This window comes from Bombina bombina, chromosome 7, assembly GCF_027579735.1.
Source record: "Bombina bombina isolate aBomBom1 chromosome 7, aBomBom1.pri, whole genome shotgun sequence".
Lineage (NCBI taxonomy): Eukaryota > Metazoa > Chordata > Amphibia > Anura > Bombinatoridae > Bombina > Bombina bombina.
Window position 1 is genome coordinate 428,136,193 of NC_069505.1, and position 14,700 is coordinate 428,150,892.

The window sequence follows — 14,700 nt, forward strand, 5'->3', positions numbered from 1 at the left end:
TTGTCTTCACCAATGATAAATTGCTAATTGTGTAATCTTTCTGTACATTCTGCTATAAACCTTAATGATTGGTACACTTGAAATTGCAATGTTTGTAACATGTATATCACCTCGTTTATCCTCAATAAAAAGTTAATATTAAAAAAAAAAAAAATATGGAAAAAATATATCTGTTGGTGTGAATCCAAGGGATTTTCCTGGAGTAAGATTAAAATTCCTAAGATTCTTTCCTTTCTCCAAGAGGGTTTGGATAAAGGGTTGTCAGCGAGTTCTCTAAAAGGACAGATTTCTGCTTTATCTGTTTTGTTACACAAACGCCTGGCAGCTGTGCCAGATGTACAAGCTTTTGTACAGGCTTTAGTCAGAATCAAGCCTGTTTACAGACCCATGACTCCTTCTTGGAGTCTAAATTTAGTTCTTTCAGTTCTTCAAGGGGTTCCGTTTGAACCTTTACATTCCATAGATATCAAGTTACTATCTTGGAAAGTTCTGTTTTTGGTTGCTATTTCTTCTGCTAGAAGAGTTTCTGAATTATCTGCTTTGCAGTGTGATCCACCCTATCTGGTGTTCCATTCATATAAGGTCATTTTGCGTACCAAGCCTGGTTTTCTTCCAAAAGTTGTTTCCAACAAGAATATTAACCAGGAAATAGTTGTTCCTTCTCTGTGTCCGAAACCAGTTTCAAAGAAGGAACGTTTGTTACACAATTTAGATGTAGTCCGTGCTTTAAAGTTCTATTTAGAAGCAACAAAGGATTTTAGACAAACCTCTTCTTTGTTTGTCGTTTACTCTGGTAAGAGGAGAGGACAAAAAGCTACTGCTACCTCTCTTTCTTTCTGGCTGAAAAGCATTATCCGATTGGCTTATGAGACTGCCGGACGGCAGCCTCCTGAACGAATCACAGCTCACTCCACTAGGGCTGTGGCTTCCACATGGGCCTTCAAGAACGAGGCTTCTGTTGATCAGATATGTAAGGCAGCGACTTGGTCTTCTCTGCACACTTTTGCCAAATTTTACAAATTTGATACTTATGCTTCTTCGGAGGCTATTTTTGGGAGAAAGGTTTTGCAAGCCGTGGTGCCTTCTTTTTAGGTAACCTGATTTGCTCCCTCCCTTCATCCGTGTCCTAAAGCTTTGGTATTGGTTCCCACAAGTAAGGATGACGCCATGGACCGGACACACCAATGTTGGAGAAAACAGAATTTATGCTTACCTGATAAATTTCTTTCTCCAACGGTGTGTCCGGTCCACGGCCCGCCCTGGTTTTTTAATCAGGTTTGAAAAATTTCTTTCTCTATACACTACAGTCACCACGGCACCCTATAGTTTCTCCTTTTTTTCTCCTAACCGTCGGTCGAATGACTGGGGGGGCGGAGCCTGAGGAGGGGCTATATGGGCAGCTTTTGCTGTGCTCTTTGCCATTTCCTGTTGGGGAAGAGAATATTCCCACAAGTAAGGATGACGCCGTAGACCGGACACACCGTTGGAGAAAGAAATTTATCAGGTAAGCATAAATTATGTTTTTTCATGTGTTTGTGAGTAGATGAGTGTGATAAATTAAACCTTGTTGTTGATTTCACACTATTGTGGACTTTCTGTGTTTCCCTCTGCACTTTTAGATTGTATATCTATGTATTATGGACACACAGTAAAAGATATGCTGTGCTTCTCATAACTGATGTAACCGTTTCATTGCTACATTATGCACATGCAGAGGCCCGTCTGGGTATTGGTAACCTCATCAGTGACTGCAAACCAACCCGTCATGGTGACACAGTGTTACAGAGGAACCACCCTGCTTACTGGATAGCATAGCCATGTTGTCAAGCTATTAGTAGTATCATCCTAGCAGACATTAAATGCGTGATATGTATTTGATGTTAGAAGGACAGACAGAGTGGCACGTAGCTGGTGTGGTTCGACATTGTTATATTTGTGCTTGTCGTTTAGAGCGATTGGGTCTCTCGTATGGAGTCTCTGGAGAGGAGGCTGCACGGTTTAGAGAATGGTCTCTCTCAGCTAAATCTGCAGGATAAGGCAAGAAAGGTGGATAAGGAGGTACCTGTCATGGCTGGGCTGAGCCGTGATGAAGTAGAACAAGTCTTCTCTGACCTGTCCAGAAACCGAGAGGCAGATCTAAAAGAGGGACTCCTGCAAGAAGGCATCACAAGGTCTAAGGTACAATGGCAAGGCTCTGGTATACCATTACAGTCCTCTAAATGTAAAGAAAATGCATGACAACTCCGTGATCGTGCTGTCTATTTTCCAGGCTGAAGTGAAAACCCTGCGTGAGGAGCAGCAGGAAAAACTACAAGAAATTCTTCAGAAGATGCATCAGATGTCTGAGGTGGGACACAGGGAAGAGGCTTATTTATAAGGGAAATGAGTCATTTGCAGGGCTTGGCTATTTCAGAGTTTAGCAGGGACACACCCCTTAAAAGTATGTTTATCTTAACTCCCCTGCAGAGGCCAATCAAGGAAGATATGTGAGCTCCTGCACTGCTCTGAGCAGTAATTGGTCAAAACTGAGAAAGTCTTTCTACCCTCTCCAGCTTCAGCGGTCCCTAGTTCTATAATTCTGAGAGAGATGCATATACTAAAATGTTGGGGATAAACCTATTTAATAATATTAGCAGCCTGTAGGCTCAGACAAACTGTACCATACTGAGTATAAAATACACATCCCAGACTTTTTTTGGGGGGGGGGGGGGGGCTAAATTTTCCATAGTTACAGGATTTGATTGTGCTATGCTTATGCTTCAATGAACATTTTTAGGATTTAATTTAATGTTGTTTAAACTGATGGTTTTGTTTGTTTCCCAGATTGTGGAGGGACAGATCCAGCAGCTGAGAACAGAGATTAGAAGGTAAACTCATTCTTCATTCAATCTAAATCCAATTTAGGCAAAACTGAAATACATTGTAAGTTGCTCCTGTGTAACAAATAGAATCACCTGTTGCTTTGGGCTGAGACACTCCTGCAGATAGGTGCCGGTAGCTGCCCATCCAGCCTTTCAGATCTCTTACTTTCTGCCAGGATATATACCTTCCCTTTGTAGTGACTTACAACAAATCAGAGCACATAGAGCATTTTTTGCTGCCAGAATATAAACCTTCCCTTTTGTAGTGCCTTACAACAAGTCAGATCACATTGAGCATTTTTTGTTGCCAGAATATAAACCTTCCCTTTGTAGTGCCTTACAAGAAGTCAGACCACATAGAGCATTTATTGCTGCCAGGATATATACCTTCCCTTTGTAGTAGGACTTGATCTGCCTTACAACAAGTCAGACCACATAGAGCATTTATTGCTGCCAGGATATATACCTTAACTTTGTAGTGCCTTACAACCAGTCAGACCACATAGAGCATTTATTGCTGCCAGGATATATACCTTCCCTTTGTAGTGACAACCAATCGGAGCACATAGAGCATTTATTGCTGCTAGTATATATACCTTCCCTTTGTAGTAGGACTATATCTGCCTTACAACAAGTCTGACCACATAGAGCATTTATTGCTGCCAGAATATATACCTTCCCTTTGTAGTGCCTTACAACCAGTCAGACCACATAGGGCATTTATTGATGCCAGAATATATACCTTCCCTTTGTAGTAAGACGTGATCTGCCTTTACTGCCATTTACTCTTACAGAGTTTATCGCTGCTACTACATAAACCTTCCTTTGTAGTGCCTTGCAACCAGTCAGACCACATATAGCATTTATTGCTGTCAGAATATATACCTTCCCTTTTTAGTAAGATTAGATCTGCCTTTACAGCCAGTAAAATCACTGAGTTTATCTCTGCTGGAATATATACCTGCCATCTGTAGTAAGATGTGATCTGCCCTTACAGCCAGTCAGATCGCTTATAGAGAGTTTATCTCTACCAGGCTCTATAATTGTCCTTTGTAGTAAAATATGATCTGCACTTATAGCCAGTAAGATTGCTTATAGAGAGTTTATCTCTACCAGGATCTATACTTGTCCTTGACGTAAAACATGATCTGCCATTACAACCAGTAAGATTGCTTATAGAGTTTATCTCTACCAGGATCTATACTTGTCCTTTGTAGTAAAATATGATCTGCCCTTACAGCCAGTAAGATTGCTTATATAGTTTATCTCTACCAGGATCTATACTTGTCCTTTGATATAAAACCTGAACTCAATATTGGATCATTTTTAACAAACAAACACAGAGTTCATACTTATAAAAATTATGTAAAGTGTGAGGGGGATAGTCATTTAAGAGTATATACAGCCGTCAAACTATTGGTATATAGGAGTGTGAACTTTTGGATAAATCTAAACTATGTGATATTTGGCAGTTAGGAAACAGTAGGTTAAAAGGAGAAAATGTGATATACCTCTAAGAACATGTTGTCAGTCTAATTTGTATATTTAAGTGCTGCCAGTGAGTTTACATTTTATCTCCATGGTCAGTGAGCTAATGTCAAAATATTGGTCACTAGGTGCAGTTTTAGTCGTTTTTTTCATAAGAGACATGAAATATGAATATTATTCTCTATTAAATTATTAGCTGTGCAAAACTCTGAAATTTATAAAAACAAACAAGCAAGTCTAGCAAACAATACCGCCCATATAATCTGAATCACAAGAAGTATTGAAACTTAGTTCAGCTATTCAATATACTGTATTACAAGAGGACCCTTGATTTAATGCAAACAAAACCGTGGGAGTCATGTCTGGAATAAAACTCATAATATACTAGCAGCACTCTTATTTACCTCTAAATGAACACAGATAGAAAACAGAAAAAAGAGCCGCTAACTTGTGGCTGGGAACATTATGGACTGACATCCGCAGTGTAATGATGTATTATACAAAAGATAATTGGCTATAGCATATAACTGATCTAAAGTCTGAGCATATCAAACTGTACAGTCCTCATTTGCACAGAAGTAGGGAAAAAACAAAACAAAAATATCTTAGGACAGGGCAAGAGTTCCTGCATATCATACAATTTCCTAGTTAATGTCTGGTAGATAAAGTTAACCAATTCCCACAGGGAGACACACACTAATGGGAGGATAATGTTCCTGTCGTACAGATTTCAATGGCATTGGTCTGCACGTGGTGATGTTTTGTGGTGCGGCAGGGCAATCGCCTCTGGATGTGGAGCACCCATAAAAGACTGCACCTCACATGCGCTAGCAACCAGGATAAGTTCTGGTGGTACAGGAACCTCTCGACCCCAATTCTCTGTCATCAGGTTCCCCCATCCGCTTTCCATGGTGGTCTGCCTCCGAATATTCCAATGTTTGATGATCTGCTCCAAGAGGCCGCTCGTATCCTCCGGAGATGGACTGTAGCATGATTGAGGCGGGTCTCCAATGGCGCCGGATAGACTAGTGCCAGGGTCAGCTATAACTGCCATGACCTGATCTTCCTGTACATGCGGGAGCTCCCTGTGGGGCAGTAGATTGGTGTTAGTCCCCATTTCGTTGACCAGTGCTTCAGGCTGAACATTAATAGATCTGATAATATCAGATAAACCGGTAAACTTGGCTAGCATCCTCATCTCAAACTCCTTCAAACATGCGAGAATATCGGAGACGACTTCCCCCTCGCTTAATGCCATTTTTAATAACAGACTAGTAGCTGTTCACCCCTGATAAACAAGGGGGGTGCCGAGGTCTTATAAATAGGCCGCCGCCCAAGTCCTCAACGGTCCGGATCAGGTCCCAGGCGTTACATATATTTCAAGTTTGGTATCAAACAAATCAGCAGGTCATGAAGGTGCTATATCTGTTCTTACTGAGGAAGGATCACAATTTAGTTATAAAATAATCGGCAGCTTATCCCCGTTTCTCTGGGATCCTCTGAAAATGCAACCAGAGATGGCTGCCGCCTGGACACGCCCCTTGTTTTTTTTTTAAATGATTTATTGAAAATTATATAAACAATACAAACAGTAAAAGGTAATTACATATGCAACGAGTCTCGATTACTTTGTAGACATTGAAAATAAAAATTTTCTTCTTACATGAGTTAAATGGGGCAGGTTGCTAACAGAAAGTTTGGTTGTTAATAAAAGATAAGTTATAATCAACATTTAAACTGCATAAGATATAAAATAGATTATATGGTTCTTGCAGGAGGAAGTATGAGTTTCAATTGTTTAGGTTTGCGTAAGGGTAACTGACTGATTTGGAGGAGGTTGGTCGTTCATCTGTTTCCTTGGTGATGTGTGACTTGTTACGTCGTGTTTGGAGGTGTCAATATAAAGTAGTGGTTTGTAGGTGGGTGGGGTTTTTGGGATAGTGGGCAACAGGTTAGGTGGGGGTGGTTTGGCAGACTTGTTTTGACTTGTCATGGTTAAGATATTCTTCCCAGAGAAAGCAGATTGAGTGATAGTCAACTATGTGTTTATTGCGTATGTGATGGTATTTTTCCAGTTGGAGAGATTGGGAGGTTGTATCTTACCAGGTAAGGATTGATGGAATATTTTGTGATTTCCAATTTCTTAGTATCAACCTTTTTGCTGAGTTTACCAAAATGGTTAGTAGTGCTAATTTCTTTCCTAAGATATGGAGAGTCCACAACGTCGTCAATTACTAGTGGGAATATCACTCCTGACCAACAGGAGGAGGCAAAGAGCACCACAGCAAAGCTGTTAAGTGTCACTCCCCTACCCACAATCCCCAGTCATTCTCTTTGCCTCTGTTAATGGAGGAGGTGAAGTTTTGGTGTCTGAAGAAAACTGGATTTCTTTCGCTACAAGCAAGATTTTTTGAGTATAGCTGTAGTCCACGTCAATCTCTGCAGTAGAGTAGTGGTGGCTTTAAAGTGAATGTAAATTTTCAGCAATGATTGCCCGGTTTTTAAAAATACTTTTGATGATGAAATTTTGATACTTTTCATTGATGAAAGTTTAAATTGTACCGGATTTGTAGAAATACTTACCTTTTACTTTTGCAAAGCCCGATTGACGATCCCCCGCATTCTTCTTCCTGCTCTACAAACACAGCAATGACAAAACCGGCTTCCTCCAATCACAGCCGGGCATCACGAGATGGACGCTCAGGGGGGGAACCATGATTTGGAGGAAGCCGGTTTTGTCATTTCTGACGTCAGTACAGAGGAACTGAGGCTGGGATCGGCGATCCGGCTTTGGAGAAGAAAAATGTAAGTATTTCTACAAATCCGGTGCAATGTAAACTTTCATCAATGAAAGTGCCCCTGTTTTTAAAAGTATTTTTAAAAACTGGGCACTCATTGCTGAAGATTGACATTCACTTTAAAGCAGTTAGGAACTTGTGAGGTGGGCCTTGCTTTGTTTCCTAACATATTGCTCCCCTAGTATAGAAAGCCAGAGTAGGTTTACTCTGTTCTTTCTTTTTTCTACAGATCTCTGTAAGGAGTATGTGTCCTTTCACGTCTTGTAAGCTGTCCTCCTGCCGGACGGCTAGGCTGCAGGTAAGTGCCTTTTGTCTTCTAGGTATGTACTTCATGGGTTAACTATACAGATGGGGACATGATATCCTTAGATAAGTTAACTAATACTGCATATCTTTATTGGGACTTGAAAATCCTTTATGAGAGAGGATTTTTTTTAAGGGCAGGTACAGGCATTTGTATGTGATACATTTGAGAAACGATCTTGGGCTTTCAAAAACGTGAAGGGTTGTGGGTACTTTAACTGGGAGACACAGTATATTTTAGTTAGGATGGCTCTTAGCGTTTTATTCTTGTGTGACTTTAAAGGAACATTAAACCCAAATTTTTTCTTTCATGATTCGGATAGAGAATACAATCTTAAACAACTTTCTAATTTACTTCTATTATCTAATTTGCTTCATTCGCTTGATATTCTTTCCTGAAAAGCATATCTAGATAGGCTCAGTAGCTTCTGATTAGTGGCTGCACATAGATGCCTCATGTGATTGGCTCACCCATGTGCATTGCTATTTCTTTAACTAAGGATATCTAAAGAATGAAGCAAATTAGATAATAGAAGTAAATTGGAATGTTGTTTAAAATTGTATTCTCTGTCTGAATAATGAAAGAAAATTTTTGGGTTTAATGTCCCTTTAAGAGGAGAACGCAAGAGGTATTTCTGGTGTTATTTTGCTCCAATACGGTTGTGTGTTGCGCCGTTATGAGGGCTTCTCTATGGGAACTTTTAATTGTGGCTGTTTTTCCCGGCAGTGGAACGCGCGCTTTCTGCTTGATGCGCAGTTCCTGGCTGCCGGTCATGTGACCCGCCCCTTCGATATGAAGAGAGAGCGGTGTAGTGTGAGCTAGTCTCGGTGTACAAGGTTCCACTTGAGTCACCAATTCTGGAGTTCCCTTATGTACGGTAGGGCACCTCAGAAACCTGGGGTGTAGAGGTTGTCATTATTTTACGTTTCATAACTTTTTTTTAGACTTTTTGTACTTAAAGGGACAGTCAACACCAGAATGTTTGTTGTTTAAAAAGATAGATAATCCCTTTATCACCCATTCCCCAGTTTTGCATAACCAACACAGTTATAGTAATACACTTTTTACTTCTGTGACTAACTGGTATCTAAGCATCTTCTGACCGCCCCTAATCACATGACTTTTAGTTATCTATTGACTTGCATTTTAGCCAATTAGTGCAGTGTCTGCCACTAGCCATGGGCGTGATTACAATGTTATCTATATGTCTGACATGAACTAGCTCTCCACTGCTGTGAAATGCTAATAAAAAAGAGGTGGCCTTCAAGGGCTTAAAAATTATCATATGAGCCTTCCTAGGTTTGCTTTCAACTAGAATGCCAAGAGAACAAAGCAAAATTGTTGATAAAAGTAAATTGGAACGTTGTTTAAAATGACGTGCCCTATTTGAAAAATTAAAGGTTTTTTTTTGGACTTGACTGTCCCTTTAAAGTGAGTTTTTTTTTTTTTTCATCAAAATTATTTATTTTAAAAAAATAAAAATGTCCTTTTTGTGGGATTTCTCCAGCTATGAACATGGAATCTGACCCCAATGTTTTGAATAAATGCTTATTATGCCTAGAGACCCATATTGTTGCACCTATGAAATTTTGTGTCTCATGTTTAGCCAGAATTTTAGAATGTAAAGATAAATTATTGCCCTCTGAGCCAAATGTTTCTTAGGATGATGCTGTTCAGGCAATGCCACAGTTTTCTCCTCAAACATCCTAAACCTCTATGGCATCAAATACAGTGCCCTGCAGTTCCTCTCAGCCTCCTGGAGGAGTTTATTTTCCTGCAGAAATTGCTGCTCAGGTATCTTCTGCCGTATCTGAGTCACTATTTGCTTTTCTTATGTTAAAGGGAAAACGCAAAAGGAAAAAAAGAGATTCAGATAGTAAGGTTTCTGTTCCACCTGCTGCTACACATGTTGCCCTTCCTCATAAATCTGATGAGGAGGATACGTCGGTAGCCTCTGAGGGTGAAATCTCAGATTCGGACAGTATAATTCCTTCATCTGATGCTGAAGTAGTAACCTTCAGATTTAAGCTTGAATCCCTATAGAGGATAGCTGCTCTTTTAAGGATCCAATGGACAAAAAGCTGGAGGCTTATTTGAAAAAGATGTATGTTCATCAAGGTCTTCAATGGCAACCTGCAGTTTGTATTGCCACTGTGTCAAGTGTGGCATCTTATTGGTGCAACGCCTTGTCTGATTCAATTTTAGTAGAGACTCCTTTGGAGGAGATCCAAGACAGAATTAAGACTCTCAAACTAGCCAATTCCTTTATTTCTGATGCTACCATGCAAGTTATTAAACTGGGAGCCAAGATATCTGGCTTTGCTGTCCTAGACTGCAGGGCGCTGTGGCTGAAATCATGGTCAGCGGATGTTACCTCTAAGTCCAAGATTCTGACGCTTCCTTACAAGGGGAAGACCTTGTTTGGACCTGGTCTGGCAGAAATAATTTCTGATATTACTGGTGGAAAAGGGTCTTTTTTACCACAAGACAAGAAGAATAGTCCTTTTCATTCCTTTCGTAACTTCAAAGGAAATTCTTCTTCTTCCAAGCAGGAACAGTCCAAGTCTTCTTGGAAAACCACTCTTGTAACAAGGGGAAGCAATCTAAAAAACCTGCAGCTGAGTCTAAAACAGCATAAAGGGTTTATCCCCCGATCCATGATCGGATCAAGTGGGGGGCAGACTTTCTCTCTTTCATCAAGCTTGGATACGAGATGTCCCAGATCCCTGGGCTGTGGACATAGTATCTCAGGGTTACAAAATAAAATTCAAAACTTTTCCTCCCAGGGGCAGGTTCCACCTCTCAAGATTATCTGCAGACCAGGTAAAAAGAGAGGCGTTCTTGAATTGCGTTCCAGACCCCTCTTCCCTGGGAGTGATAGTTCCAGTAAGGGAACAGGGTCTAGGATTCTATTCAAATCTGTTCGTAGTTCCCAAAAAAGAGGGGACTTTTTATCCTATTCTAGACCTTAAGTGTCTCAACAAGTTTCTCAGGGTACCATCCTTCAAAATGGAAACCATTTGTTCCATTCTTCCTTTGGTCCAAGAGGGTCAGTTCATGACAACCATAGACCTGAAGGATGTTTATCTTCATGTTCCCATCCACAGGGATCATCACAAGTTCCTGAGATTCTAGATAAACACTTTCAGTTTGTGGCTCTTCAGTTTGTGCTTCTCAAAGGTTCTGGGGGCTCTCTTGGCAGTGATCAGGTCTCTGGGAATTGCAGTGGCGACATACCTGGACGACATATTGGTTCAGGCGCTATCTTTTCAACAAGCAAACTCTCATACAGACATCTTGTTGTCTTTTCTACTCTCCCATGGATGGAAAGTAAATCTGGGAAAGAGTTCCCTTGTTCCAACTACAAGGGTAGTTTTCTTAGGGACCATAATAGATTCCCTATCTATGAGAATATTTCTGACAGAGGTCAGAAAATCCAAGATTCTTTCCTCTTGTTTTTCTTTCAATGTATGGAGGTAATTGGTCTGATGGTCGCTTCCATGGACATCATTCCCTTTGATCAATTCCATTTGAGAGCTCTGCAGTTATGCATACTTGGACAATGGAACGGAGACCATTCGGATCTGTCTCAAAGGGTAGATCTAGATCGGTCAACAAGAGACTCTCTCCCGTGGTGGATTTCTTAGGATCATCTGTCTCAGGGCACACAGTACAGTGAGCGATTAAAGTGCAGGATTTTACAGAGAAGACAAGGCATGTGTGCTGATTAAGGTCGCTCTTAATCAGCGCACATGCCTTAAAGGTCACTCCTTTAAACCGTTGCTTCATTTAGAGCCGCCGTCATTTTTGCAGTGGAAGTGTTCTTGGTGAGAAACTTGCACAGAAATATGCTTACAAGGTGAGGCTGGAGGAGAAGACCTTGTGCTGATATGCTGCCTCCCCTTGTCAGCTGTGGTGAGTCTGCGAGCGCAGTGCTTATTGCAGGTCTTAGTAACTAACAGACTGGATGCGTCTGTGCACTGCTTAGATCAGCTTGTGATGTCTAATCGTAAACTCTAATAGCTTTCTCTGCATTCAATAACCCACGGAAAAAATAGTACACTTAAAAAGTTTCATTACTTGAATAATGATAATTACTGTATGTTGTTGCGTGTGAAGGGCAGTGATTGTTTCAAAGTGTATTCTTCTTTCCCTACCTTCCTCTTCTCTCTCTCTTCTTTCCATTTCTCCCTCCTTTTCTCCCTCAACTCTATTCCTCGCTCAACTCACTCCCTCCCTTCTTTCTCTCAACTCCCTCCCCTGTTCCCTTCTTTCTTTTTCTCTTTCTTTCTTTCTTTCTTTCTTTCTTTCTTTCTTTTCTTCTACAAGATACGACGAGTCCACGGATTCGCCCTTACTTGTGGGATATTATCCTCCTGCTAACAGGAAGTGGCAAAGAGCACCACAGCAGAGCTGTATATATAGCTCCTCCCTTCTCTACACCCCCAGTCATTCTCTTTGCCTATGCTAGTAATAGGAAGGGTAAAGTGAAAGGTGTTAAAATGATAGTTTTTATTTTCTTCAATCAAGAAGTTTTTTATTTTAAATGGTACCGGTGAGTACCTTTGTAAAATTTTGTCTCCATAATGGTTTTGCCTCATTTAACCTAGACTAAAGGTTTAGTGTGTCATTTTTACTTGTGGTGCAATATCCTATTGCACTTTAGGACATATACTATTTAATTTGAGCATTTGTATAACGTTTTTAGCAACTTTGGAAAAAAGGGTATGCTTTTTTATTTCTTAAAGGCGCAGTACCCGCTTTTGCTAAAATTGTTTTTCATCCATATAATAAAGGGTTTAATGACTTGTGTTGCTATTATTAGTCTGTTCAACATGTCTGACATTGAAGAAAGTCAGTGTTCTATGTGTTTAGAAGCCATTGTGGAACCCCCTCTTACATTGTGTCCTTCTTGTACTGAAAGGACTTACACTGTAAAGAACATGTTGTAGGTAATAAAATTGTGTCTAAGGATGATTCTCAGTCTGAAGAGAATCAGGATATGTCATCTAATTCTCCCCAAGTGTCACAACCTTTAACGCCCATTTAAGCGACGCTAAGTACTTCTAGTGCGTCTAATTCTTTTACTCTGCAAGATATGGCTGCAGTTATGTCAACTACCCTTACAGAGGTATTATCTAAACTGCCAGTTTTGCAGGGTAAACGCAGTAGGCCAGGTATTAATGTAAATACTGAACCCTCTGATGCCTTCTTGGCCATTTCCGATGTACCCTCACAGTGCTCTGATTTAGGGGTCAGGGAATTGCTGTCTGAGGGAGAACTTTCAGAATCAGGAAATGTATTGCCTCAGACAGATTCGGACGTCACGTCCTTTAAATTTAAACTCGAACACCTCTGTCGCTCAGGGAGGTTTTTAGATCTCAAATGTCTAAACAAATTTCTCAGAGTCCCATCGTTCAAGATGGAGACTATTCGAACAATTTTACCAATGATCCAGGAGGGTCAATACATGACCACCGTGGACCTGAAGGATGCGTATCTTCACATTCCTATCCACCAGGATCATCATCAGTTTCTAAGGTTTGCCTTCTGGACAAACATTATCAGTTCGTGGCCCTTCTCTTCGGGTTGGCCACAGCTCCCAGAATCTTCACAAAGGTGCTAGGGTCCCTTCTAGCGGTTCTCAGACCGCGGGGAATAGCAGTGGCGCCCTATCTGGACGATATTTTGATCCAGGCGTCAACTTATCATCTGACCAAATCTCACACGGACTTCGTGTTGTCATTTCTAAGAACTCACGGTTGGAAAGTGAATATAGAAACGAGTTCACTTGTTCCACAAACAAGAGTTCCATTCTTGGGAACTCTGATAGACTCGGTAGACATGAAAATATTTCTGACGGAGGTCAGAAAATTAAAGATTCTAAATACATGCCTAGCACTTCAGTCCATTCCTCGGCTGTTAGTGGCTCAGTGTATGGAGGTCATTGGATTAATGGTAGCGGCAATGGACATCATTCCGTTTGCTCGCTTTCATCTCAGGCCACTGCAGTTGTGCATGCTCAGACAGTGGAATGGGGATTATGCAAATGTATCTCCTCAGATAAATCTGGATCAAGAGACCAGAGACTCTCTTCTTTGGTGGTTGTCACAGGATCATCTGTCCCAGGGAATGTGCTTCCGTAGGCCATCATGGGTAATAGTGACGACGGACGCCAGCCTCTGAAGGCTCATGGTGTTTGGAGTCTCTACTACCAATCAATATTCTGGAACTGAGAGCAATATTCAACGCGCTTCAGGCGTGGCCTCAGTTGGCTTTGGCCAAATTCATAAGATTCCAGTCGGACAATATCACGACTGTGGCATATATCAATCATCAGGGGGGAACAAGGAGTTCTCTAGCGATGATAGAGGTATCAAAGATAATTCGATGGGCGGAGACTCACTCTTGCCATCTATCAGCAATCTATATCTCAGGAGTAGAGAATTGGGAAGCGGATTTTTTAAGTCGTCAGACTTTTCATCCGGGGGAGTGGGAACTCCATTCCGAAGGTGTTTGCATCATTGATTCATCAATGGGGCACACTGGAATTGGATCTGATGGCATCTTGACAGAATGCCAAACTTCCTCATTACGGGTCCAGGTCAAGGGATCTCCAGGCTGTACTGATAGATGCTCTAGCAGTACCTTGGTCGTTCAACCTGGCTTATGTGTTTCCACCATTTCCTCTCCTGCCTCGTGTGATTTCAAGAATCAAACAGGAGAGAGCTTCAGTAATTCTAATAGCGCCTACATGGCCACGCAGGACTTGGTATGCGGATCTAGTGGACATGTCGTCTCTGCCACCGTGGAAACTGCCATTGAGACAGGACCTTCTCATTCAAGGTCCGTTCCAACATCCAAATCTAAATTCTCTGCAGCTGACTGCCTGGAGATTGAACGCTTGATTTTATCTAAGCGGGGATTCTCTGAGTCGGTCATTGATACTTTGATTCAGGCTCGCAAGCCTGTCACGAGAAAGATTTACCATAAGATGTGGCGTAAATATCTTTATTGGTGCGAATCCAAGGGCTACTCATGGAGTAGGGTTAGGATTCCTAGGATTTTGTCCTTTCTCCAAGAAGGATTGGAGAAGGGATTATCAGCTAGTTCCTTAAAGGGACAAATTTCTGCTTTGTCAATTTTACTACACAAACTTCTGGCGATGTCCCAGACGTTCAGTCTTTTTGTCAGGCTTTAATCAGAATCAAGCCTGTGTTTAAACCTATTGCTCCGCCATGGAGTTTGA

General features: G+C 41.2%; 1 protein-coding gene across 2 annotated transcripts in view; it reads left to right on the top strand.

Annotated features, from left to right (window-relative positions):
* SUN2 (Sad1 and UNC84 domain containing 2) overlaps nt 1–14,700 on the top strand; it is a 143,257-nt gene that overhangs the window by 75,189 nt on the left and 53,368 nt on the right. For both annotated transcript variants that reach the window (XM_053721311.1, XM_053721310.1), the window contains 3 exons: nt 1,951–2,178; nt 2,270–2,347; nt 2,824–2,867. In XM_053721311.1, coding sequence (XP_053577286.1) covers nt 1,951–2,178; nt 2,270–2,347; nt 2,824–2,867 — 350 coding nt within the window. The remainder of the gene's footprint in view (nt 1–1,950; nt 2,179–2,269; nt 2,348–2,823; nt 2,868–14,700) is intronic.